General features: G+C 41.4%; 1 protein-coding gene across 2 annotated transcripts in view; it reads right to left on the bottom strand.

Annotated features, from left to right (window-relative positions):
• The window catches only part of LOC133491632 (interleukin-1 receptor accessory protein-like 1), a 301815-nt gene that overhangs the window by 257808 nt on the left and 17779 nt on the right, over window positions 1-26228 (bottom strand). For both annotated transcript variants that reach the window (XM_061803009.1, XM_061803019.1), the window contains exon 2: window positions 8561-8655. In XM_061803009.1, coding sequence (XP_061658993.1) covers window positions 8561-8655 — 95 coding nt within the window. The remainder of the gene's footprint in view (window positions 1-8560; window positions 8656-26228) is intronic.

Genomic DNA, 26228 nt, shown 5'->3' with positions numbered 1-26228 from the left:
CTCAGAGCTGATCCCTGGTGCAGTCCCACCTCCACCTTAAATTCTTCTGACACACCAATGGCACAGCTCACCGCTGTTCTGCTGCCGTCATACATGTCCTGTACTATTCTAACATATTTCTCCACTACACCAGACTTGTGCATGCAGTACCACAGTTCCTCTCTTGGTACTCTGTCATAGGCTTTCTTTAAGTCTACAAAGACACAATGTAGCTCCTTCTGACCTTCTCTTTACTTTTCCACAAGCATCCTCAAGGCAAATAATGGATATGTGGTACTCTTTCTCGGCATGAAACCAGACTGCTGCTCGCAGATATTTACTTCCGTCCTGAGTCTAGCCTCCAATGCTCCTTCCCATAACTTAATTGTGTGGCTCATCATCTTTATTCCTCTGTAGTTTCCGAAGTTCTGAACATTGCCTTTGTTCTTAAAAATGGGGACTAGCACACGTTTCTCCATTCTTTTGGCATCTTTTCACCCGCAAGTATTCTATTGGATAAGTTGGTCAAAAACTCCACAGCCATCTCTCCAAATTGCTTCCATACCTCTACCGGTATGTCATCAGGACCAACTGCCTTTCCATTTTTCATCCTGTTCAGTGCCTTTCTAACTTCTCCCTTACTAATCCTTGCCACTTCCTGGTCATTCACTCTTGCCTCTTCTACTCTACCTTCTCTCCCATTTTCTTCATTCATTAATTTCTCAAAGTACTCTTTCCATCTATTTAGCACATGACTGGCACCAGTCAAGATATTTCCATCGCTATCCTGAGTCACCTTTACTTGCTGTACATCCTTCCCATCTCTATCCCTCTGTCTTGCCAACCTGTAGTGATCATTTTCTCCTTTCGTATCTAACCTCTGCTCTTGCAGGTCATTCTATGTTCCTGTCTTTTCTGAAAATAAGAGTTCACCGCTGCCAATTCAATCCTATTTGCGAAGTCCACCACCATCTGCCCCTCAAAGTTCCTTTGGTGAATGCTGTACTTACCGATCACTTCTTCATTTCCCCTGTTTCCTTCACCAACATGTCCATTGAAACTTGCACCAATCACAACTCCCTCTCTCTCTCTCTGGAATGCTCGGGACTACTTCGTCTAGTTCCATCCAGAGTTTCTCTTTCAACTCCCAGTCACATTATACCTGTGGGGCATAGCCGCTAACCACATTATACATAACACCCTCAATTTCAAGTTTAATCATCTTCACTCGATCTGATACTCTTTTCACCTCCAAGACATTCTTAGCCAGATCTTCTTTTTCTTCTTCTTTTCCTTTCGGCTTGTCCTGTCAGGGGTCGCCACAGTGTGTCATCTTTTGCCATCTTAGCCTATCTCCTGCATCTTCCTCTCTAACCCCAACTGTCCTCATGTCTTCCCTCACCACATCCATAAACCTTTTCTTTGGTCTTCCTATCACCTCTCCAAAACATCCAACTTTGGCTGTCCCTCTAATGAGCTCATTTCTAATCTTATCCAACCTGCTCATTCTGCTCTACCTTTGTCTCCTTAAATTTCCTACCCACCACCAGAGTCATCCTACACACCACCATCCTATGCTGTCGAGCTACACTCTCCCCTGCCACTACTTTACAGTCAGTAATCTCCTTCGGATTAGATCGTCTGCCCAAAATATAATCTACCTGCGTGGTTCTACCTCCGCTCTTGTAGGTCACTATATGTTCCTCCCTCTTCTGGAAATAAGTGTTCACTACAGCCATCTCCATCCTTTTTGCAAAGTCCATCACTATCTGTCCCTCAAAGTTCCTTTCCTGGATGCCATACTTACCCATCACTTTTTCATCGCCCCTTTTTCCTTGTCCAATATGTCCATTACAATCTGCACCAATCACAACTCTCTCGCTGCCTGGGATGCTCAGAACTACTTCATCTAGTTCCTTACAGAATTGCTCTTTCAACTCTAGGTCACATCCTACCTGTGGGGCATAGCCGCTAACCACATTATACATAACACCCTCAGTTTCAAATTTTAGTCCCATCACTCGATCTGATACTCTTTTCACCTCCAAGGCATTCTTAGCTACCTCTTCCTTTAAAATAATCCCTACTCCATTTCTCTTCCCATCTACTCCGTGGTAGAATAATTTAAACCCTGCTCCTAAACTTGTAGCCTTACTACCATTCCACCTGCTCTCTTGGATGCACAGTATATCAACCTTTCTCCTAATCATCATGTCAATCAACTCCTGAGCTTTTCCTGTCATAATCCCAACATTCAAAGTCCCTACACTCAGGCTCTAGGCTCTGTGCATTCCTCTTTTTCTTCTGACGACGGATCCGGTTTCCTCCTCTTCTTTGTCTTCGACCCACAGTAGCTGAATTTCCACCGACACCCTGCAGGTTAGCAGTGCCGGGGGCGGGCATTGTTAACCCGGGCCACGACCGATCTGGTATGGGATTCTTTAGATGAACGCTCATATTTGTTTGGTACAGTTTTTACGCCAGATGCCCTTCCTGGTAGGTAGAAGCACGCAGGTTGTGATATGCAGTGAAAGCAGGGAGCATGCAGAGGAACAATTAGAAAGATGGAGAAATGCACTGGAAAGGAGAGGAATGAAGATTAGCCAAAGTAAAACAGAATATCTGTGCATGAATGAGAAAGGTGGAGGGGGAAGAATGAAACTCCAGGGAGAAGAGATAGTGAGGGTGGAGGACTTCAAATATTTGGGGTCAACAATCCGGAGCTATGGAGAGTGTGGTAAGGAAGTGAAGAAACGGGTCCAAGCAGGTTGGAACAGCTGGCGAAAGGTGTCTGGTGTGTTATGTGACAGAAGAGTCTCTGCTAGGATGAAGGGCAAAGTTTACAAACAGTGGTGAGGCCGGCCATGATGTACGGATTAGAGACGGTGGCACTGAAGAAACAACAGGAAGCAGAACTGGAGGTGGCAGAAATGAAGATGCTGAGGTTGTCGCTTGGAGTGAACAGGTTGGATAGGATTAAAAATGAGCTCATTAGAGGGATAGCCAAAGTCGGATGTTTTGGAAACAAGATTAGAGAGAGCAGACTTAGATGGTTTGGACATGGACAGAGACGAGAGAATGAGTATATTGGTAGAAGGGTGCTGAGGATGGAGCTGTCAGGCAAAAGAGCAAGGGGAAGACCAAAGAAAAGCTTGATAGATGTTGTGAGGGAGGACATGAGGACAGTGGGTGTTAAAGAAGAAGATGCACGAGATGGGCTTAGATGGAAAAACATGACACGCTGTGGCGACCCCTAATGGGACAAGCCGAAACAAAAAGAAGAAGAAGGAGATTGGTGATTAACTAGTTCAACACTGTAATATTGTAGAGCAAGAGTTTTGTTTTCATGAAGTAGTGAGAATAAGGCCAATAGACCTGAAAAGCTACTAATTGTCATGAGCAGGTCTTGGCCACTGCCAAGAGGGGCATGGCCATGCTACTGCTCTGGGCGGTGACATATGTCACCGGTCACAGCTGTTTCACATTCGGTCTGTAATTAGACAGCTATTTAAATTGGAGTTTTTGTCACCGGCATTTGCCAGTTCGTTGCCTTGTGTTAGTGAGTTGCATTCACTGCCTGTGGAACTCTCCGGTTCTATGCATAAATTAGAGTAACCCTAGTCACAGCGATTCTGTGCCCTTTTGTTTGATCATGTCCTGTTGAGTTAGTTAGTTTGTTTCAGAGTCATCGAACCCTTGCTGTATATCTTTTGGATCCTGCCTTGCCTAGCATTTCTGTGCCTCTGCCTTGTCGGAGTGCTACACCGTGTATTACCCATTTTCCGGAATAAACTACTTTGAACATTAGGCCTCTATCTCAAAGTCCTGCATATGGGTCCGCCCGCTCACCATTGGTTCGTGACACTAATGACAAAATATATTTCACTGGGGGTAATAGAAGGCTGGTAAAAAATTTACAACTGTGCTATTCAAAATTCAGACAAAATAAAAATAATGGTTGGATTACATTATTACATTACATATTAGGACAAGATTAGATTAGTACAATTTTAATAATTTCAACATCAAGCAGATATTGATTTGTTTAAAATTTGTTATATGATGCAACCTGCAGTCATGTTGTGTCTATGTGTTTTCGTTTTCTTTTTTAATGTAGTGTTGTGTGTGGCTATGCGCAGCTGTGTGTCTGATGTGCACATTTCTCTGGCAGACCAAACTTGAGCGCAATAAAAATGTACGATTTTTTTTCTTATCTGTCGCTGCATGGCTAATTGGGGGACTTTTTTTGTTTTACTCTCAAAGAACAGATTATTCAAAACACACACGTGCTTTGCATTGTGTCTTTATTAGTAATTTAACATCATACGCAATATTTGGAATCACTTCTTTTCCTTTCAGAATGTTTTTGCTTTTGTTACTTTGTTCTGTCTTGTTTTGTGCTCAGGAGTTCAAAGCCAGTGGATTGTTTTATTTTGGTGCTTAGCAGCACAAGTCATATCATACATTGCAATATTATGTTTGACAGATAATTGATTGCCACACAGTCTGAAGCATTGTGTTGTTTCACTGAGAGACAACTCAACAGGCTCCAAACACAGCGCTGATTTTGGCATTATTACAGTGATAAAAATGATCATTGTTCTACAAACACTGAATATTTCTACAAAAATTACATTTTACAACCCTTTTTGGGTTGACATATGTAGCTATGCAGAGAAAAATTTGCACATTAGTCATTCAGTCAACATAATATGATAAAATGGCCTTCTCCATGTGGATATAATATTAAAAATTACAGAAATTGCAAGATTTATGGACTATAGGTTGAAAAAAAGGAATACCATCATCTTAGGTCCTTACTTTGCCTTAGTGAAATATGTACTGTATCTGATACTGGCATACAGTCAGCAAAGATAGATTTAAACTGTGGTCTAAAATATACCCTCTAAATTTCAAAGCTCAAAACTTCAGATAAACAATCTAATAATGCTTCATGTTATATTTGAGCACGACAAATTATTGCCAATCCTGGATCAGAAATTATGCATAACTGACTGCATCATTGGCATCCCTTGGACAAAAACCCTTCACTTGTTATTTACATGACCTCGTGTTGACACGGAGACAGGTTTTTGGAAAAAGTATAAGTATTTAGCAAGAGATTTTAGTCCAACCTAATTTTTGTAATGCTGTCTAGATGTACAGTATTTACATTTAGTTTATGATTTGATTATCAGTCAAAGATGATAATATACAAATAACTATGTTAGTATACATTTCAAAATGGATATTGGGTTAAACTATATCGCCACTATACTCATAATGTATATAATGAAACTATAATCGATGCACTTAGAAAATATTTTCTACATATGGTAGACTTTTAAATTAGCATTGTATTAAGTGGCAGTAGCACAAATAATGAAAATTATTCTTAGACTCCTGTTACATTTCTTTTAAGGCTTTCATCAGCTTTCCGACAGATTAAAATTTGACCTCTGAACACTTGGTAACTACCACTCGTAAATGAATACTGGGAGGTTAATGAAATTAAGTCAAATACTGTATATATTAGGATGGGCAGCACAGTGGAGCAGCTGTAAAGTGTTGGCCTCACAGTTTTGAGGACCCGGGTTCAATCCCAGCCCCGCCTGTGTGGAGTTTTCATGTTCTCCCCGTGCCTGTTTGGGTTTTCTCTGGGGACTCCGGTTTCCTCCCACATCCCAAATATGTACATGCATTCAGACACTCTAAATTGCCCCTACGTGTGTTTGTAAGTGTGTTGTCTGTCTCCATGTGCCCTGCGATTGGCTGGCAACCAGTTCAGGGTGTACCCCCCTCCTGCCCGCTGACAGTTGGGATAGGCTCCAGCACTCCCCGTGACCCTCGTGAGGATACGCGGCAAAGAAAATAGATGGATGGATGGATATATTAAGATGGAAAAGTCAGTGATGATGTAGTGGTACACATGTCTGACTTTGGTGTGGGCGATTCCTGTTCAGTGATGGTGTTGATAAGTACCCTGCAACTGACTGGCAACCAGTTCAGGGTGTAGTCAGCCTTTCGCTGGGTTAGGCTCTGGCACTCCCGCAACCCTGGTGAGGATAAGTGACTTGGAAAATGGAGGGATGGATATATCAGGATGTGGGTGCCCCCTAACGTTTTTGAGATTATTTTACATTTTACATTTGTAAAACTGTCTATGACTACAGTGAAAATTTCCTTCATTATTGTCTTTGTAAATTCATTTTATAAATGACCTTTCAGCATTAATTTTAAATATTTATTTTGGATAAATCCATCTCTATATACAGATGGAAGGTCAAACAGTCATCTGAAAACTATAGTGTGTCACCTACAGTGGGCAGCGCCGTGGTATTAAATGCTTGCCAAACAGCCAGACCAAGCACAAGTTTGCAGGGAAGCTAACTTTGACATCCAAGGTTTTTTGTTACCATAGGTTGTTGACAGAAACGACTAGATTGCTACCAACTAGCTAGCATCTTCACGGAGCCTGCATGTCGATTATTCACCTTTTGGGGAAATATCAGATAAAAAGAACAACTGCTGAGAATCTCAAAATGCTGCTGGTTCCCACCACCAAAGGCAGATGAAAAAACAGAATATGAGTTTGTCTCACTGACACAGCAGGTGATTGAACAACAGGACATTTTCACAGCACGGAGTCAATAAAAAATACACTGCATGTGCTTTCACTGCAGATCCAAGGAAACAAGATTACTTAACTACTATGTCGAAGAGTCAAGGGTTTGAAAGTCTACTAGCGAAGTTTAATATTTATCAATAAGGGCTGGAAAATGCGGAAGTGTATTGTCCGTAGGAAAACATTTCAAATAAGAACTTGATTTTTTTGTACGTTAAACAACAAAATGTCATACTAGAGCAGGTGTTTCATTAATGCTTTTACTGTACGTTGTGATGCATTAGAAGCAGCACTGCAATTATTGCACTTCGACTTCTTTGGATTGACAAGCAGTATAGTATTTTATTTGTGGATGATATTTCATTTGTGGGTATGTTCGTAAAAAAAAAATCAATGGTAATTTTTGGGGGAATTTTTATTGGACCATATTTACAGTGTTTTTTTTTAATCTCCCACTTGACAACAACTACCCTCAATAAAAGGAAAATACAAATAAAACAAAGCATTTAAAACATAAAAACTAATAAAATTAAAGCTTCTTCTAAAAATCTATTTAAACTAACTGATTTAAAAAAAAAGTCTAAAAAGTTGAAATTAGAACTCACTATAATGGAAAATCCAAAACTATGATGCCCTGGTCACTGTATATGCCCATGCTTTGACACATATTCAGAGACCTTTGCTATCACATGCGTACTTTTAAGCAGCCAATCACTGTTAAATAGCATGGCTTCTCCTAAAGATAAAAGATACAATGTAAAGAAGTGGATGGTAGTGAAAAGAGATCAGTTTTGAAAAACTCCAGGCTATTCCTGTTAAAAAGTCTTGTCCCTGGTGGAGGCTCGTGAAGTATCGCCAAAGGAGAAGCTTAGAGAATTCTGCTTGAGGAGAAGCAGAAAGGTGTTACTGTGAACAGTCCACCTGCATCATAAATGTATGGAGTAAAATCTCCTCTGCGTTTAATAGCATTCAGACGCATATATCTCTCTAAAATGGTAATTATACAAAATATCTTGAAAGGCAGTGGCACGGTGGATCAGCTGGTAAAGCGTTGGCCTCACACTTCTGAGGTCCCGGGTTCAATCCCGGACCCGCCTGTTTGGAGTTTGCATGTTCTCCCCATGCCTGCGTGGGTTTCCTCCGGGCACTCCGGTTTCCTCCCACATCCCAAAAACATGCAACAATAATTGGACATTCTAAATTGCCCCTAGGTGTGATTGTGAGTGTGGCTGTTTATCTCCATGTGCCCTGCGATTGGCTGGCAGCCACTTTCACGTTGACAGCTGGGATAGACTCCAGCACTCTCCATAACCCTCGTGAGGATAAGCGGCAAAGAAAATGGATGGATGGATGGATCTTGAAAGGCAATAAGCACTTTGGAAGTGGGTGACCTTAGAAAGGTTTGAAGGATTTTTTTTTTTCATGCACAGACAAATAGAGATAACGTCAGTACATGCCTAATAACTGGTTAATAACTAAAACTGGGTGTATATGCATATGACCTAAATAGCCATATGGCCTGTAGTTGGGAAAAAAGTGCTTCAATGTAATATAAAGGACACCCCCCCCCCCATTCTATCGAGGTTGTACTCTATGTGTGTCTATATAAAGCTTTTTGGGTTGGGACAAAAGTAGTGGCTGTGGATGATTATAAAAAAGATAACCTGAATAAGGAACTTTTCACTCTTCTAGTTTGACTTTCTCCAAGTATTTGGAGTATTTTGCTGTAATAAGAAATATCTGTGAGGTCAGAGATCACAAAGCCAGAGAAGAAATCTAGTTTATCCCCAAATTTTTTAGGGTTTATGCTTATGCAGTCCATCACAGTCATGGTGTAAAACCAACGAGTTCCCACAAATAGGGTCTAGCTCAACCTCTAAACAATTAGGTCTCTTTCCATAAGCTGGTCATACTATTTTGTAATTTGTTTCACAGAGCCGGTCAAAAAAGACTTACCTGAGCCTCTCTTTGACACCACTCTCAGGCATTGGACCACAATTGTGTGAAGTAGGACCAGAAATGATATGGATGCTTTCATTTTTTTCCCGATCCTAAGGAACAATGAGAGCAAGAGTTATTATTTTGTATATCCGAGCTAAGTTACCAGTTGAACTGGCCATAATTAATGACGATACCATACATACAAAAAAGACAATTATAATGACAACTTCAATGGCTCAAGGTAAGTGTGAGACATGCGGGCACTTGACAACACCCAAGTCATAAAATGTCTTGGGGACTACAAACCCTGCTTAGTGGGACAGAATCCCGGTCAAACACTTGCAGGTCCATTTGCTCTATGATTGAGCTATAGTTTGTATTTTTGACATGAAAAAGATGCTTTATATTTCCACAAATATACACCGAAAAGCCCCTAAAAAGAAGTCTGAAAAGCTAAAATAGCTTTGAGACCTTTGGAGGCATGCAAAACTTGCCAGCAGCCAAAGATGGGGGACATGCCCATGTTCCCCTTTTCAAAAGGCATTTTGTTGTCACCCTTTTGCTAGCTACAACTAGCCCTACTTTGGAAAAAGTAACATGGCACAAATCTGAAATCTCAGCGTTTTAATTAGTTGTAGGTCTGGTAAAAGTCTAAAACATCAGCAAAAAGACATTTTTGTTTTATTTGGATTCAAGACAAAAATACTGCATTGTATCCCATGAGGATTCATTGCATACCAGTTCCTGTTATCGCCATCAAGTGCATTTTCAATGTATGGCAGTACATTTCTTTCTTCAGTTAAAATTACAGAATAAGCATCATGAATCAGATGTAGAAATTAAGAATAATTATGACAAAAAAGCATGGCATATTACTGTATACATTGCATGATGATATAGAAAGACCAAATTTAGATCAGGTGGTAGAAGAGATTAAAAGTGCCAGATTTGGACCGTACATAGCCCAGAAAGGGAGAAGAGATGAGTTGCCATTGCGAGGAGAGTTGGCCAGTTTAAACTGTGCAAGAGGACTCCGATTGCCGGAGGGAAAAGGATGCCCGACCTCTGGCCAGACTGAGCAAACTGAACACATTCTCACTGCACCGCATGATCTCCTTCATGGGTGGCAAGGCATTGATTAATTTATTATGTCCTGGGTGATTTTAACATTGATTGCAGTTGTGAATAGTTCTGAATAATCTACTCAACTGTATCTTGAAAGAAAAACTAGCATCTACTTGGGAATCTTGACAAGGGAAATGAATTTAAAATGTACATTTTTACTACAGACTAGGAACATTTCAATAGCAGGGGGTACCCTGCACAAGAAACATATGAGTTGACTTGATGCAGTTCAGGTTTCTATGAAGAAATCATCTAGCATCTACAGGTATCTCCATTTTTATTTGGGCCTTCAGTGGGCCAACACTATGTCTTATTAGCTTATTTGTACTACACCTATCTAATTTACAGTGAAGAAAATAAGTATTTCAACACCCTGCTTTATTGCAACTTCTCCCACTTAGAAATCATGGAGGGGTCTAAAATTTTCATCATAGGTACATGTCCGCTGTGAGAGAGAATCTAAAAAGAAAAATCCAGAAATGTCAACATATGATTTTTTTAAGCATTTATTTGTGTGATACATTTGCAAATAAGTATTGGAACACCTGTCTATCAGCTAGAATTCTGACCCTCAAAGACCTGTTAGTCCGCATTTAAAAGTCCACCTCCTCTCCGTTTATTATCCTGAATCAGATGCACCTGTTTGAGGTCGTTAGCAGCATAAAGACACCTGTCCACCCCATACAATCTGTAAGACTCAAACTTGTAAAATAGCCAAGACCAAAGAGCTGTCCAAAGACACCAGAGACAAAATTGTACAACTCCTCATGGCTGCAAAGGGCTATGGAAAAAATTGCCAAGCAGCTTGGTGAAAAAAGGTCCACTGTTGGAGCAATCATTAGAAAATAGAAGAACCTACCATGACAGTCAATCTCAATCGGTGGCAATAAAGATCGGTCGTGGCTGGGTCTTTCAACATGACAATTACCCGAAACACACACCCAGGAAAAACAAGGAGTGGCTCTGTAAGAAGCATATCAAGGTTCTGGCGTGGCCTAGCCAGTGTCCAGACCTAAACCCAAAAGAAAATCTTTGGAGGGAGATGAAACTTTTGTTCTGTTTTTCAGCTACAGCCCAGAAACCTGTTTGATCTACAGAAGATCTTTGTGGAGCAGTGGACCAAAATCCCTCCTGCAGTGTGTGTAAACCTGGTGAAAAACTATAGGAAATTTGTCTTCTTCTTCTTCTTCTTTTCCTTTCGACTTGTGTTTGACCTCTGTAATTGCAAACAAAAGCTACTTAACCAAATATTAACATTGGTTTTCTCAAGTGTTCAAATTGTTTATTTCCAGCTGTATCACACAATGAAATCGTTAAAAAAATATCATACATTGTGATTTCTGGATTTGGCAAATTTAAGACGGCCTTGACATGTGCTGGTTTAGGCAGGGGACCCTTCTGTGCCATGCATGATTTCAAACCACGATGTATTTGTGTATTACCAACAGTCACCTTGGAAACGGTCATCCCAACTCTTTTCAGTTCACTGACCAAGTCCTGTCGTGTAGTCCTGGGCTGATTCCTCAGCTATCTCATGATCATTGAAACCCCACGAGGTGATATCTTGCATGGAGCTCCACTCTGATTGAGATTGACCGTCATGTTTAGCTTCTTCCATTTTCTAATGATTGCTCCAACAGTGGACTTTTTTTCACCAAGCTGCTTGGCAATTTCTCCGTAGCCCTTTCCAGCCGTGTGGAATTGTACAATTTTGTCTCTGGTGTCTTTGGACAGGTCTTTGATCTTGGCCATGTTACAAGTTTGAGTCTTACTGATTGTATGGGGTGGACAGGTGTCTTTATGCAGCTAACATCATCACACAGGCGCATCTGATTCAGGATAATACATGGAGTGGAGGTGGACTTTTAAATGCGGACTAACAGGTCTTTGAGAGTAAACATCTTCAGGAAATGTTTGAGCTCTGTAATTGCAAACAAAGGCTACTGTATCAAATATTAACATTGGTTTTCTCAGGTGTTCAAACACTTATTTGCAGCTGTATCACACAAAGAAATTGTTAAAAAAATCATACATTGTGATTTCTGGATTATTCTTTTTAGATTATCTCTGTCACAGAGTCCCTGCTTAGTTGAGCGTGAGCTCAATGATAAAGAAGTAAACAAAACATTAGTGTTTCACAAAAAAAAATGAAAAAAATTATCACTGAACGTTTAGTACAAGAAATCAAGTAAAAATCGCATTGTATTGTATTTTTCAGTTTGAACTATGTCCAGATATGTTTTATTTCCACCCCTTATTTGTGCAAAAATAGTACTTCCCAATAACCTTTATGTTTGGTTCTAACTACACAGCTGATGCTATAAATTTTTTTTATAGCTGATGCTATAAAATGTTCAAATTCAAATATTTGAGAAGATAATCATTTTTACAGATCCATTTTTAGTTCTCACCCTCTTGACCTGTCATCTGATCGTGGTGGAGGGTTTTGTGTGTCCCCATGATCCTTGGAGCAATATGTGTCTGGGGCTTCACACCCTTGGCAAACAGATCACAAGGGACCAGACAAAGCACAGTTTTAAGACAAATAAAATAATTGGACATACTGTAGGTTTCCCTTGCCCGGACACGTGTCACCGGGGCCAGGACCCAGTACCGGAGGTTGGGCTCAAAGGTGAGCGCCTCATGGCCGGGCTGCACCAATGGGGCCCAGACGGACACAGCCCGAAAAGGTAACAAGGGCCCCCCTTCCCATGAGCTCACTAACTGTGGGAGGGGTTGGGTGCAATGTGAGCTGGGTGGTGGCCGAAGGTGGGGACCTTGGCGATCTGATACCCAGATACAGGGTACACTCTAGGGATTTGGAATGTCACCTCTCTAGCAAGGAATGAGCCCGAGTTGGTGTGTGAGATTGAGAAGTTCCAACTCGATATAGTCGGGATCACGTCTACACACACCTTTGGCGCTGGTATCAGTCCTCTTCAAAGTGGTTGGACTATTTTCCACTGTGGTGTTTCCAATGGTGAGCAAGTGCGGGTATACTTACCACCCGCCGGCTCTGCACCTGTACCTGTACCTGTTAGGGTTCACCCAATCGATGATAAAGTAGCCTCCCTACGTCTTTGGGTGGGAGGATGGGTCCTGTTTGTGGTTTGTACCAATGGCCCAAACAGCAGTTCAGAGTACCCACTCTTTTTGGAGTCCTTTCAAGGGACGCTCTAGAGCCCTCCCACTGGGAACTCCATCGTTCAGCTGGGAACCTACAATGCTCCTATAGGCAATGGTAGTGAGACCTGGAAGGCCACAATTGGAAGGAATGCCCCCCCCCCACCCACAAGCAGAACCCGAATGATGTTCTGTTATTGAACATCTGTGCTCTCCATGGATTGTCCATAATGAACACCATGTTCAAGCATAAGGGTGCACTTGGCACCAGGACATGCTAGGTCGCTGTTCAGTGGTTGACTTTGTGGTTGTGTCATCGGACTTACAGTATGACGGCATGTCTTGGACTCTCGAGTGAACAGAGGGGTGGAGCACTTAGTGGTGAGTTGGCTCCAATAGTGGGGAAAAATCCCGGTCTAACTTAACAGGCCCACACGTACTGTAGGAGTCTGCTGGAACGGCTAGCAGAATCCCCTTTCAGAAGGTTTTTCAACTTCCAGCTCAGGGAGAACTTCACCCACATCTCTGGGGAGGCAGGGGACATTGAGTCTGAGTGAGCGATGTTCTGTGACTATTGTCGAGGTGGCTGATCGAAGCTGCAACTGTAAGGTAGTCATTGCCCGTCATGGCGGCAATCCCTGAACCCGTTGGTGGACGCAAGCGGTGAGGGATGCCGTCAAGATGAGGAAAGAACTTTTTGGCCAGTGAGACTCTTGAAGCAACCGATGGGTACTGGCTGGCCAAGTGGAATGAAGCTTTGCTGGTAACTGAGGCAAAAATTCAGCTGTAGCAGGAATTTGGTGATGCCATGGTCTTCCGGACGGCTTCGAGGAGATTCTGGTCCACATTCGGCATGTCAAGAGGGGGAATTGGACTGTGAACTTGGAGAAGGTGTTTGACTGTGTCCCTACTGGAGTCCTGTAGGGGTGCTTCAGTGGTATGGGACACCTAACGCCCTGATATGGGCTGTTTGGTCCCAGTACGACCCGTGTCAGAGTTTTATCCACATTGCTGACAATAAGTCACACTCGTTTTCAGTGAGGGTTACTGCTGATTTTAGTTTGCATTAATCAATCACGTCTACCTGAAGCAAGAAGTGGTGAAGAGGATTTTGTATGTTCTTGTCTTAGTTCTAGCACCGTGTTAGTCCTCGAGGCTGGGTAAAGGAACCGAAGATTTTTACAGTAGTCCTGATTGTCCATTATAGTCAGAGTTTGTCCTTTTTTGTGGCGGCACCAAACCAGACTGTGATGGATGAACACAGGACTGATTCGATGATTGATAGTAGAACTGCTTCAACAGTTCTGTTGACGGCTGTGCTTCCTCACACTCCTCAGGAAATACCTCCTCTGCTGGGTTGTTTTGTGGATGGAGTTGATGCAGGTCTTCTACTGCAGATCCCAAGAGACTACAATCTGTTGAAACATGAATGTTTTGATTAACAATGGGCAGTTGGACAGCGTGAGTTGCAGCTGTAGTGAAGGATGACTCCTGAAGTCAACAATCATCTCTACAGTCTTGAGCATGTTCAACTCCAGATTGTGTCAGCAGTACCAAAGCTCCAGCTGCTCCACTTCCTGTTGATACGCACACATATGGCCGTGTGGTTTTCTGCAAACTTCAGGAGTTTGACAGCCTGGTGCGCTGAAGTGTAGTCATGCATGTAGAGAGAGAAGAGCAGCAAAGAGAGGACATATCCTTGGGGTACCTTTGGGTGCTGTTGGTACGTGTGGATGAGGTGGTGTCCCCCAGCCTCACCTGCTTTGTCCTGCCAGTCAGAAAGTTGTTAACCAACTGAAAATGGCAGGCAAGATGTTGAGCTGGAGAAGCTGGTGGTTCGGGGATAATCGTGTTGAAAACAGAGATGAAGTCCACGAACAGAATCCTCGCATAGGTCCGTGCGATGTCAGGTTTTTTAGGATGAAGTGCAGATCCATGTTGACTGGATCATCCACAGAATCAAAATCAGAACCAGCTTTATTGACCAAGTGTGTAAAAAACAAGGAATTTTTCACCAGCAGTTGGTACCCAGACTGGGTTGTTTTGTAGGTAAACTGCAGTGGATCCATCAGGGGACTTGTGATGCTCTAGAGGTGGTCTAGATAATATATTCAAATCATTTCATGACCACAGATGTTAGGGCAGGCCTATAGTCATTCAGACCCAAAATTGCAGTAATCTTGGGGTCCAGGATGTTGGTTGAGCGTTTGAAACAGGATGGTCCTTCCTGCAGTTTTAAGAGATCTATTAAAAATATGTGTAAAGACTGAAGCAACCCTGTCCACACAGACATTCAGCCAGGATGGTGACACAGGTCTGGCCTCACTGCTTTATTGATCTTTTGTAGTTTGAAAATGCATAATACTGTGGTATAGCACTGATCTATCAAATTGTTTTCCCTAGTAGGACAGTCAATGTGTTGTTTGTATTTAGGGAATTTGTGGTTGAGCTTACAGTCCTGTGAAAAGTATTTGCCTCCTTCCTGATTTCATATCTCTTCTATCATATCTATCACACACAAAGATTTAAAATGATCAAACCAATTTTATTATCACGCAGACAATCCAAGGAAATACAAAAAGCAATTATCAAATGACAATTCAATTCTATTAAGGCTAAAAAAAATCCAGACCTTTCCGATCATCTGTAAAAAAAGTAATTTCCACCTGAACCTAATATCACCCCTGGCAGCAATAACTGAAATCAAGCGTTTGCAATAGTTGGTAATGAGTCATTCACATCGCTCCAGAGGAACATTTTCCCATTCTTATGTGTAGAGTTCTTTGTATTTAAATGATTTTTCTGATTCCAGTTCTGATTCTGGAAGCATGGTGGTGTAGCCGTAAAGCGTTGGCCTCAAAGTTCTGAGGACCCGGGTTCAATACCAACCCTACCTGTGTGGAGTTTGCATGTTCTGCCCGTGCCTGCGTGGGTTTCCTACCACATCCCAAAATCATGCATTAATTGGGGACTCTGAATTGCTCCTAAGTGTGATTGCGAGTGCGGCTTTTGTCTGTCTTTATGTCTTGGCTGGCAACCAGTTGAGGGTGTACCCTGCCTCCTGCCCGTTGATAGCTGATAGCTGCGTTGATAGCTGCTCCAGCACTCCCATGACACTTGTGAGGATAAGTGGCTAAGAAAATGGATGAACAGTTATGATTATGATTTCAATTCAGTTTCCTGCTCCAAAGTACACAAGTGTATACAATAAACGAACAAGTCATATGGTATTCAAGTCATGTAAATCGACACATTGCTCCACCATGTGATGGGTTATTGTTTTTTTAAATTTGTTGATCAGTGATCGTTGATTGGCCCCAAAAACCTGATCATGTAAACCCAAGTACGAACATTGACCGTGGTATAGTTTTGAGCTGTAAACACTTAACGGTCAGTATGGGGATGTATCTGCAGGCTGAAAATAGTTGTATGTAAATAGTGTAACATACACTACACATACACAATAGCAGGGTGACTCAGTATAGCCCTAAAATTTCATCCATCCATCCATTCAAAATCCTGCTTATCCTGTTCAGGATCACTGGGCACAGGAGCCTATTTCAGCTGACTTTGGACGATAGGCAAATCTACCCCCTGAACTGGTTGCCAGTCAGTTGCTGGGCACGTACAGTAATAGACATGGACAACCATTCACACTCACAATCACACCGTCATTGAGTAGGAACTCAAATTACCCTACTTGCACCAAGGTCAGGCAAAAGTATCACTTTACCATTATTGACTGCCCTCTACATTATTAAACAAAAAACAGCAATGTGGCACAGTAAACAGGAAAACACAACAGAATCACCTACACTTCTAGTTAGTTGTTGGAATGTTTTGTTTCAAAAAGTACACTTTGACAAATGGCACCTGTGTTCTTGCCATTCATGCCCAAATACCACTACAATACCCCATTTTAGCTATCTTTCATGGTTGCTGGAAGTGGAGGTGAAGAGACTTGCTTAACTGTATTTCTCACATTTGCTCTTTCAAGACTTAAGTTACAGTCAACAAAAAACTCCTTCTCTCTCCCTTTTATCCCATGTATTAAAATGTCAGTAACCTGGCTTGTTGTCTCAGCATTTGTTAAATAATCTCAAATTGAATCATTACACATGGCAAATAATGGTGTCCCTGTCAACCTGCGGGTTTAAGATAGGTGTGTGGGTGAAGGCAGTAAGAGAAGACAGGACAGAAGGACAGTTTTAATGTTTCCTTGTTTTATTATGTGCCTCTGTTGATATCTATATTAGTGGAAACGCTTGTTATTTGCTGAAAACCACTCATACAAAATCTTTTTAAAATAAGCTTTGAGTTCTCCCTTTGCCTATCACTGTTTGAACTTTCTTGAAGGCAATGGACAAATAAAAGGCAGTGAACTGACACTGTGTGAGTGTCAAGGATGTCTGCAGCCAGTCCATACTGATATTTGGACCTCCATGGGTATTGAACATGCAAATCATCAGTCACAACTCTTCAGATTCGAATCCATTCACGAGACAGATCGAGAAAGAAAAACAGCGAAAAGAGCCAAAAAATTCTCTTCTCAATAACTGGGGAGTGCTCGTCAAACTTTTGTTGCCGATTATAGAATGGTTTGTATGCATCTGTGAACCTTCCTTGGGGTTAACTCTGAGTATCAACAGGGTGCCATTCCTCCTCCTCAGCCTTCCTCAACAGTGAGAGGAAGAAATACTGTTGGTAAGAGGTGAAGATGTGAACACATTCCCAATGGCCCAGTAATACTACACCGAATGGACTATGTCATGGAACTCTAACAGAAAACACAAGGTGATGGATTATGCTTCTATAGCAATGAAAAATTCTGGTCCAATGTCTCAGAGCTCAACACACTCTCCTGCCTGGATTTGGAGTTGCTGTTTTTTTAACTGTAAGCCATTTTACTCGCCACATGAGTTTGCCTCTTTCATTCTTGTGGTGTCTACATTCCTCCCAAGGATGACACGAATGGTGCACTGGTAACGGTTGTGAAACAGGTAAATGAACGTGAACAAGAAGCACCCAGATTCACCCCTCATTATTCTTGAGAACTTTAACAAAAGTACAGTACCTTAATGAGGGTTCTCGTTACGACTGAGATAGCTCTGGTTTGCTGAACATACATTGCTATGCTGTGCCATTTCTAACTGGCAGCAGATGGGGGGAATCCATAATGAGATATGAATTATTTATGAAAAGTTAGACACAAGATAATGGCAAATTAGCATTACACTTGACAGAATGAGAAACAAAATACTGGGATTAAATCAGGAATGTTAGTGTAATGTTTAACATGAAAAGGTATAAATACATGCAAGCAAAGGATCATCCTCATTGAGATATGGTGAAGAGTATCAGATTTATATTTTAGGTCGCAACTGCTGTTAGCGAACATTAGGGCAAAGAAAACTAATGGTTCAAGGAATTCTGGAGAGGCGTGTCCAATTGTGAGTCCGTGTACTGCCTCTTAATAAGATCCTTGATTTTATGTGGCTGTCAATGAAATAAGGAGTACAATAAATGAACAGGGCTCTCTGTTGGCTATTCAAGGATGAGGATTATCCTGTTGAGGGAAATTCTGTGGGCATTGCTTTAGCGAGGAGGTGAAAGGTGATGGAAGGCTAAATGGGGGAGGGTGGAATGAAAGGGGGAAAGTAAAATACATGGTGATTAGGGGATACAAGTATCTAGCCAACAAAATTGTGGGAAGTGCAGGATCCCAAAGGCAAATTTGTCAGTTAATGAAGTGAACGATCAACACATAAAATGCACTTAAAATCACTTGGCTTGGGACAAGAGAGACTTTTTTTGTCAGCAGGACATTGAAGTGGGGAGTCAAACTCACTCAGAGTTTTGACAAAGAAAGTAAACCCCAGCCAATTTTGTTAGGAGTACACAAGGAATTTTTAACCAGCAATTGTTTTCATTTGAGTGCTACGGCAAAATACATAAGAAACTCTACAAGTATACATAAATACAGAGCAAAGAAAATCAATGAGAAATAATATACAATAGTCCAGCAATACTGAGGTCCCGTAGCTCAGTGGTTAGAGCACTGGTTTGGTAAACCAGGGGTTGTGGGTTGGTATCCCACTGGGGCCTCCACTCCCTGAGAAGGGTTGCGTCAGGAAGGGCATCCAGCGTAAAAATTGTGCCAAACATATATATGCGTTCATCTGAGATGATACGCTGTGGCGACCCCAAAACGGACAAGCCGAAAGAAACACACACACACACACACACAGTCCAGCAATACTAATCAACAGCAGTGCATACATTTTACAAAAAAAGTATCAGTGCTAAAATAAGAAACGTATCCAATCACCCATCTATCCATTTTCTGAGCTGCTTATTCTCACGAGGTTCATGGTAGTGCTGGAGCCTATCCCAGCTATCTTCTGCAGGAGGCGGGGTAAACCTTAACTGGTTGCCAGCCAATCACAGGCCAGATAGAAACAACCCCTCACAATCACATTCACACCTAGGGGCAATTTAGAGTCTTCATTTAAGCGACTGTGTATGTTTTTGGGATGTGGGAGAAAACTGGAGTGCGCGGACAAAACCTATGTAGCCACGGGGAGAACATGCTAACCACACGCAGGTGGGACCGGAATTTAAACTCCAATCCTCAGAACTGTGAGGCAGACGTTCTAACCAGTCTCCCACTGTTCTTCATTTTCGTTTGCCTCGTTCCATTAGGGCTTGCCACAGCGTGTCATCTTTTTCCATCTAAGTCTATCTCCTGCATCTTCCTCTCTAACACCCACTGCCCTCATGACTTCCCTCACAACATCCATCAACCTTATCTTTGGTATTCCTCTCGCTCTTTTGCCTGGCAGCTCCATCCTCAGCACCCTTTTACAAATATATTCAGTCTCTCGTCTTTGAACATCTCCAAACCATCTAAGTCTCTTCTCTCTAACCTTGTCTCCAAAACATCCAACTTTGGCTGTCCCATGAGCTCATTTCTAATCCTATTCTACCTGCTCACTCCTACACAGAACTTCAACATCTTCATTTCTGCCACCTCCAACTCTGCTTACTGTTGTCTCTTCAGTGCCACCGTCTCTCATCTGTACATCATGGCCGGCCTCACCACTGTTTTATAAACTTTGCCCTTCATCCGAGCAGACTCTTTTGTCACATAACACACCAGACACCTTCAGCGAGCTGTTCCAAGCTGCTTGGACCCGTTTCTTCACTTCCTTACCACACTCACCATCGCTCTGGATTGTTGACCCTAAGTATTTGAAGTCGTCATCCCTCACTATCTCTTCTCCCCAGAGTCCCACTCTTCCCACACTTCATGCACATTGATTCTGTTTTCCTTCAGCAAATCTTCATTCCTCTCTTTTCCAGTGCATGCCTCCGTCTATATAATTGTTCCTACACCTGCTCCCTGCTTTCACTGCAGATCACAATGTCATCTGCGAACATCAACGTCCAAGGGGATTCCAGTCTAACCTCATCTGTCAGCCTATCCATTACCATAGCGAACAGGAAGGGGCTCAGAGCTGATCCCGATGGAGCCCCAGCTCCACCTTAAATTCTTCTGACACACCAATGGCACAGCTCACCGCTGTTCTGCTGCCGTCATACATGTCCTGTACTATTGTAACATATTTCTCCACTACACCAGACTTGCACGTGCAGTACCACAGTTCCTCTCTTGGAACACTGTCATAGACTTTCTCTAGATCAACAAAGACACAATGTAGTTCCTTCTGACCTTCTTGGTATTTTTCCAGTAGCATCCTCAAGGCAAATAATGCATCTGTGGTACTCTTTCTAGGCATGAAACCGTACTGTTGCTCACAGATATTTACTTCTGACCTGAGTCTGCCCTCCACTACTCTTTCCCATAACTTCATTGTGTGGCTCTTCAACTTTATTCCTTTGTAGTTCCCACAGCTCTGCACATCGCCTTTGTTCTAAAAAAATGGGAACTAGCACATATTTCCTCCATTCTTCAGATATCTTTTCACCTGCTAGTATTCTGTTTCCTTTTGTTTGCATCACCAATGTCCTTTACAATCTGCACCAATCGCAACTCTCTCTCTGTCTGGAATGTTCAGAACCACTTCATTTAGTTCCTTCCAGAATTTCTCTTTCAACTCTAGATCACATCCTACCTGTGAGGCTTGGCCGCTAATCACATGATACATAACACCCTCAATTTCAAATTTCAACCTGCAGGTTAACAGTGCCAGGGGGTTGGCGTTGTTCACCCGGGCCACGACCAATCCAGTATAGTATTCTTCAGATGAACGCTCATATTTGTTTGGCACAGTTTAACGCCGGATACCCTTCCTGACAGCTTGTGTCCTCATAGGGCTGCATTCTTTCTACCACTGTTCTCCCACTGTTCTGCCATTTATAATTAATTTTGAATTAAAATTTCAGAATATGGCACAAACAACCTATAAAATAATTTAGGAGCCGAGGTTGAGCAATCACAACATAGGTCAGCTAGCATGGAATACATATATGACAACAAAGAGGCATTTGTAGGTGATTAAGTCCCTGAAGTTAATATTGGAAGTCACAGAAAATCCATAAACCATCCAACTTCGAGTTACATCACAAGCAAGGCAGCGGCAACGTGTCATGTCTCCCTGATCTTTTTCATTGTCATTTCTCAACTATATATTTTGGAAGATTTTGTTTGAGATTTGTACCATGCTTGTGTTGGCTACTCGATGGACACAACAAATACAGTATGAAGCCACGGATTGATGCAGCAGGTCAATGGATTTTCCGGGTATGCGATCAAAGCATAAACTCATGCAAAACCTGCTTGTTCCAAAAAATCTGCCAACATAGAAAGTGGCAAATACACACCAATACAGTACATAGAGCATATTGACAAGCAATCGAACAGAACAAGAGTAGAAGTGATGTGATTCCTTTTCATGGTTGGGAAATTAATCAAATCATTGGCAAATTCTAATTGAAGTTATTCTCATTGAAATAATTGTCCATGCATTACTGGAAAAAAATTGTGCATCTTGGGTAGAAGATCTGTTTGACATTTTTTGGAAAAGCTATTCCTGCATTATTTGTGCATATGCACCAACCCTGTTCAAAATTAGATTGCAGAGTAGAAATAAAATAAAAACAATCAGTTTTTTATGTCAAATGTGCATTTAAGCACAGAATGCACAGCACAGTTCAGGAATGAGGCCCAGTGTCTCCAGAACAATACTGCGCACAGCTCACTGTGAAGACAATGTAGCAACATATCTCCGGGCTCATAGGCTGCTAGGAGGCATACTTGACCTTCATAGTCAGGCCTGTTTGCAGTAGTATTACCAAAATCTGCATCGGAACATGATCATAGAGGAATGTTAAAATTCGGCTTACGGAGCATGTGTTGTCACTCCAAAAAAATTAGTCTTATCATTTTAGAGGGTAATCTACATGCAGAGAGATATTGAGATAAAATTCTGCAACCAGGAGCAGTCCTGTATCTCCACAGTGTGGGCCAACAATCTTGACCTCATCTTAACTCAATGTTTCTAAGGACAGTTTGTGAAAGGACTAACCCAAAATGCCATTATGCTTTGTTTCTTCCTTGTCAGTGATAAGGCTTAAAATATCCAATTCATGAGAGGACACGCGAAAAGTGTAAATAGCAAGAACTGAATAAGGTCACTGGCAAAAGCAGTGAAACTCAGATATTTTATATGCATGCAATGTGCATAATAATTTGCATTGCTCATGAATAGATGAACTGACTACCAGTGGTATAAAATCTTTGCAACAAGCATTTTTATTTTAAAGACGTAACACACTTTCAATTTTTGAGTACTTTGTTAGCAAGTCATCCGAAAAATAGTACATTGAAATGTATGAACAAAAAGCTATGAATTGAACTTTTTGTAACAAACAAATAACACTGAGACCATAAAAATTCCACAGTTACTAAAATGAGCCAATGTTATGTGACGCGTTAGCACTGAGAGCTGAACAGCACAATGCAAATAAGCTTCCAACATGATAATGGACGACATGCATCTCTGTGCTCAGCAGTTACAATTGAATGTTGGTGGACAAGGAAGGCTGCATCCCCAAGCTCTTCTTGTAAAGTGGTCTGTAAATCAAGAACCCTGTTGAGAGTCAATTTTGCTGCTCTCCTTTCACTGTGTTCTGGCTGGAAAATCACACATAAGCCAACTCAGACAACAATTAAACACACCAAACCTGCTTATCATGTTTTACTTGCTTTTCTTTGACTTTCTGGGGATCTCATCATATAAATTAAATCGCTGTTTTTCAACCACTACACGACGGCACACTACTATCATGACTTTACACTACTGTGCCATGGTGTAGTGTCTGGTGTGCTGTGGGAAATCTTCTAATTTCACAACTAATTGGCGAAAATTAATCCTCAGATAATGTGCAGTTATCGACTGTCCATACTGTCCAATGATGGGAAGAGTAATCATGTAATGCGCCCTGTAACTTTAGGTGGCAACAGGTAGTTAATTACCTTGATTAGTGATGCGTCAGGTGATGGTGACAGTGGCATTTTTGCTTGTTGGTGACAGTGATGGACAAGTTTTTGAAAAGGAAATATGCAAACTCAGAATTGGACTCTGGACAAAATTCAGACTCAGATGAATGCCCAAGTATGAACGGAGGTCAAAAGAAACCAAAGATGGTTTGCTTGCAGAAAGTCTCTGGTTTGAGGCCAATTAGCAAAAGGTATCTTTCATTTGTATTTACTCTCACCAGGGATCCAACGATTATGACTTTGTTGTGCTTGGTGATTGGTGAAAATCTATCCAACAGTCCAATGGTTCCAATTAAGCTTAAATGCCATCTACAAACAAAATTTAAAGTATTTTTTTCGTCTTTGTGCACATGCGGAGGAACAGGCAATGCTGATGAGAAAAAACACAAAGATAAACGAGAAAGCCCTTAAAGCAAGCTATCACATTGCTGAACTTGTAGCCAAATTTAAAAAGTTGCACACTGTGGCAGAGAGATTAACACTTCTCATCTGTAAAGCCTTTGTAAATTAAATGCTTGTATCTAAAGCTGCTAAAGAAATAGCCAAAGTCCCTCTTTTGTTTAAGACCATTTCCAGATCTATTAATGACATGTCTCCAGGCACTGAAAGTTTAGTTTTGGAAAAGGTCCATATGCGTTGTAAGTTTGTAATGCAATTTGACGAGTCCACTGATATTAGTGGACATGTTCAACTTCTGACCAAGATCCAGTTTGTAGATATATAAGCAATGAGTGAAAACTTTTTAGCAAGTCATTGCGTTAAAAAAAGGAGAGGAAATATTTCATGTCCCTTATGAATATCTTATAACAAAGTGGCCTTAAATGGAAAATTGCACAGGTGTCTGCACTGATAGACCTGCAGCCATGGTCGGCTGCACCAAAGGCTTTGTAAGCAGAGTGAAAGAAGAGACCCCGGTGGGATTGTTACGCATTGCTTTTTACACTGTGAGGCCCTTGTAGTCAAGGCCTTACTAGCAGATTTACCGTAATTTCCGGCCAACAAGCCATGACTTTTTTTTACACGCTTTCAACCTGCAGTTTACGCGGTGATCCGGCTAATATGTGCATTTTTTCTAACGGCAAGGGAGCACTCGGGAGCAAAAGGTAAGAGTGTGACTGGTGGAATATACGTGCTGAGGAAGTGACTTTTACCGGACTGGCCCTGTTGGTGTTGTGCTAGCATGTTACTGCCATGTCTCAGTGATTTTTAGCGGTATGTTTTTTTTAACTGGCCCTGTTAGTGTGGCACTAGCGTTAACGTTAGCATTAGCGTGGTGGCGCTAGCATTAAACTCTATGTTTCTTTGTAAATATCTCGTGTTTCAATGTGGGTTTCAATGTGGGCACTTGCGGCTTTTACACAGCTATGGCATATGTATGTACCAAATGGTATTTCCTTAACAAATGTACTTGGTGAGGCTTATAACCAGGTGCGCTCTGTCGGCCGGGAATTATGGTAGTTCCTTTGTTGGATGATACTGTGTGGATGATGGACTTTGTAAAATCACAACCTGTGAAAAGTTGCATATTTGCATCTTTATGAGGAAGTGGGTGCAGAACATAAAGCCCAATTATTTCATACGGATTTTGTCCTGCGGCAAGTAACTGACCTGTATTTATGAACTGCTGTAGAAAATAAAAGTGTTTCTGACAAATGAGAGGTCCAATTAGACAAAACTGCTTTCATCTGATGAGTTGTGTGCAAACTTGTCATACCTGGCTGACATTTTCAATCATCTGAATGAACTGAACAGGTATACATGGCTGAAATGAAAACTGCTTACAAGCAAAGATAAGATAAATGGATTTCCCTGAAAGTTGCAACTCTAGAAACGACATGGAAAAAGGAAATCTTGAAATGTTCATACTCACCAAACAATAGCAAAATGTCAACACAGCAGCAATATGTGAGATAATAGTGAAACATTTAAAAACCCTTGAGGAGAAGATGTCATTTAATTTTTCTTTGGCCTCGATTCAATCCCTTGACTAGGTGAGGGACCCATATCGTTCAGCATTGGTGGGTCGTAAGGACATGACTTGACAGGAGGATAATGGAACTGAGACACGATTGTAGTTTAAAGCTAAGCTTCCCTGATATGCCTCTGGATAGTTTATGGTTGGCTCCTACCAAGGAGTACCCTATTCTGCCAAATTAACCTATTTTGATATTGCTCCCATTTTCCACAACATCTCTGTGAGGTGAGCTTTTCAAGCCTGATTACAATAAAAAGTAAAAATAGAGCGACTGAGAGCTGTTGAAGAAGAGCTTTGTGTTTTATCTTTCATCAATATCTGCAAGAATATCAGCTGTACATTCATCCAAACAGGCCGAGGTGTCACATTGAGTGAGTACATTATCATTATTAAATGTATTTTGTTTGTGTCAGATTTTTATTCACTATGCTGAGGTGAGAGCGAGTGTATATTGTTCATATAGGCAATTCATTTTTACATTTTCTGCTGGTGGTGTGCCGTGGGATTTTTTTGAATGAAAAATGTGTGCCTTGGGTAAAAAAAAAATTCAAAAACACTGTTAAATAAGACCAAATAATGTTTGCTGACACTACAGATATTTATTAGTATTTTATATTTAGTGACATTGCTACACCAAGACCAATTCTGAAAACCTTGGTGTTCTGATAAATTGTGACATGCCTTTCAAAAGTAAAAGCAAATCAATTACTAAAATCATCTAAAGAACATATCCAGAGTGAAGGCTTGCATGTGTCAAGCAGACCGGGAAAAGCTCATCAATGCTTTTATCTCAAGACGACTTTACTACTGTAATGGTCTTCAGACTGGACTCCGCCAAAAAGGCATTAAACAGTTCCAGCTCATTCAGAATGCTGCAGCTCTGGTTCTGATCAGAGCAAAGGTCAGAACTCATTATTCTAATTTCTAAGTCTTTACAC

Source organism: Syngnathoides biaculeatus, chromosome 2, assembly GCF_019802595.1.
Source record: "Syngnathoides biaculeatus isolate LvHL_M chromosome 2, ASM1980259v1, whole genome shotgun sequence".
Taxonomy (NCBI): domain Eukaryota; kingdom Metazoa; phylum Chordata; class Actinopteri; order Syngnathiformes; family Syngnathidae; genus Syngnathoides; species Syngnathoides biaculeatus.
The sequence above is the reverse complement of the archived record's forward strand: the minus strand, read 5'-3'. Positions and strand labels throughout refer to the sequence as shown.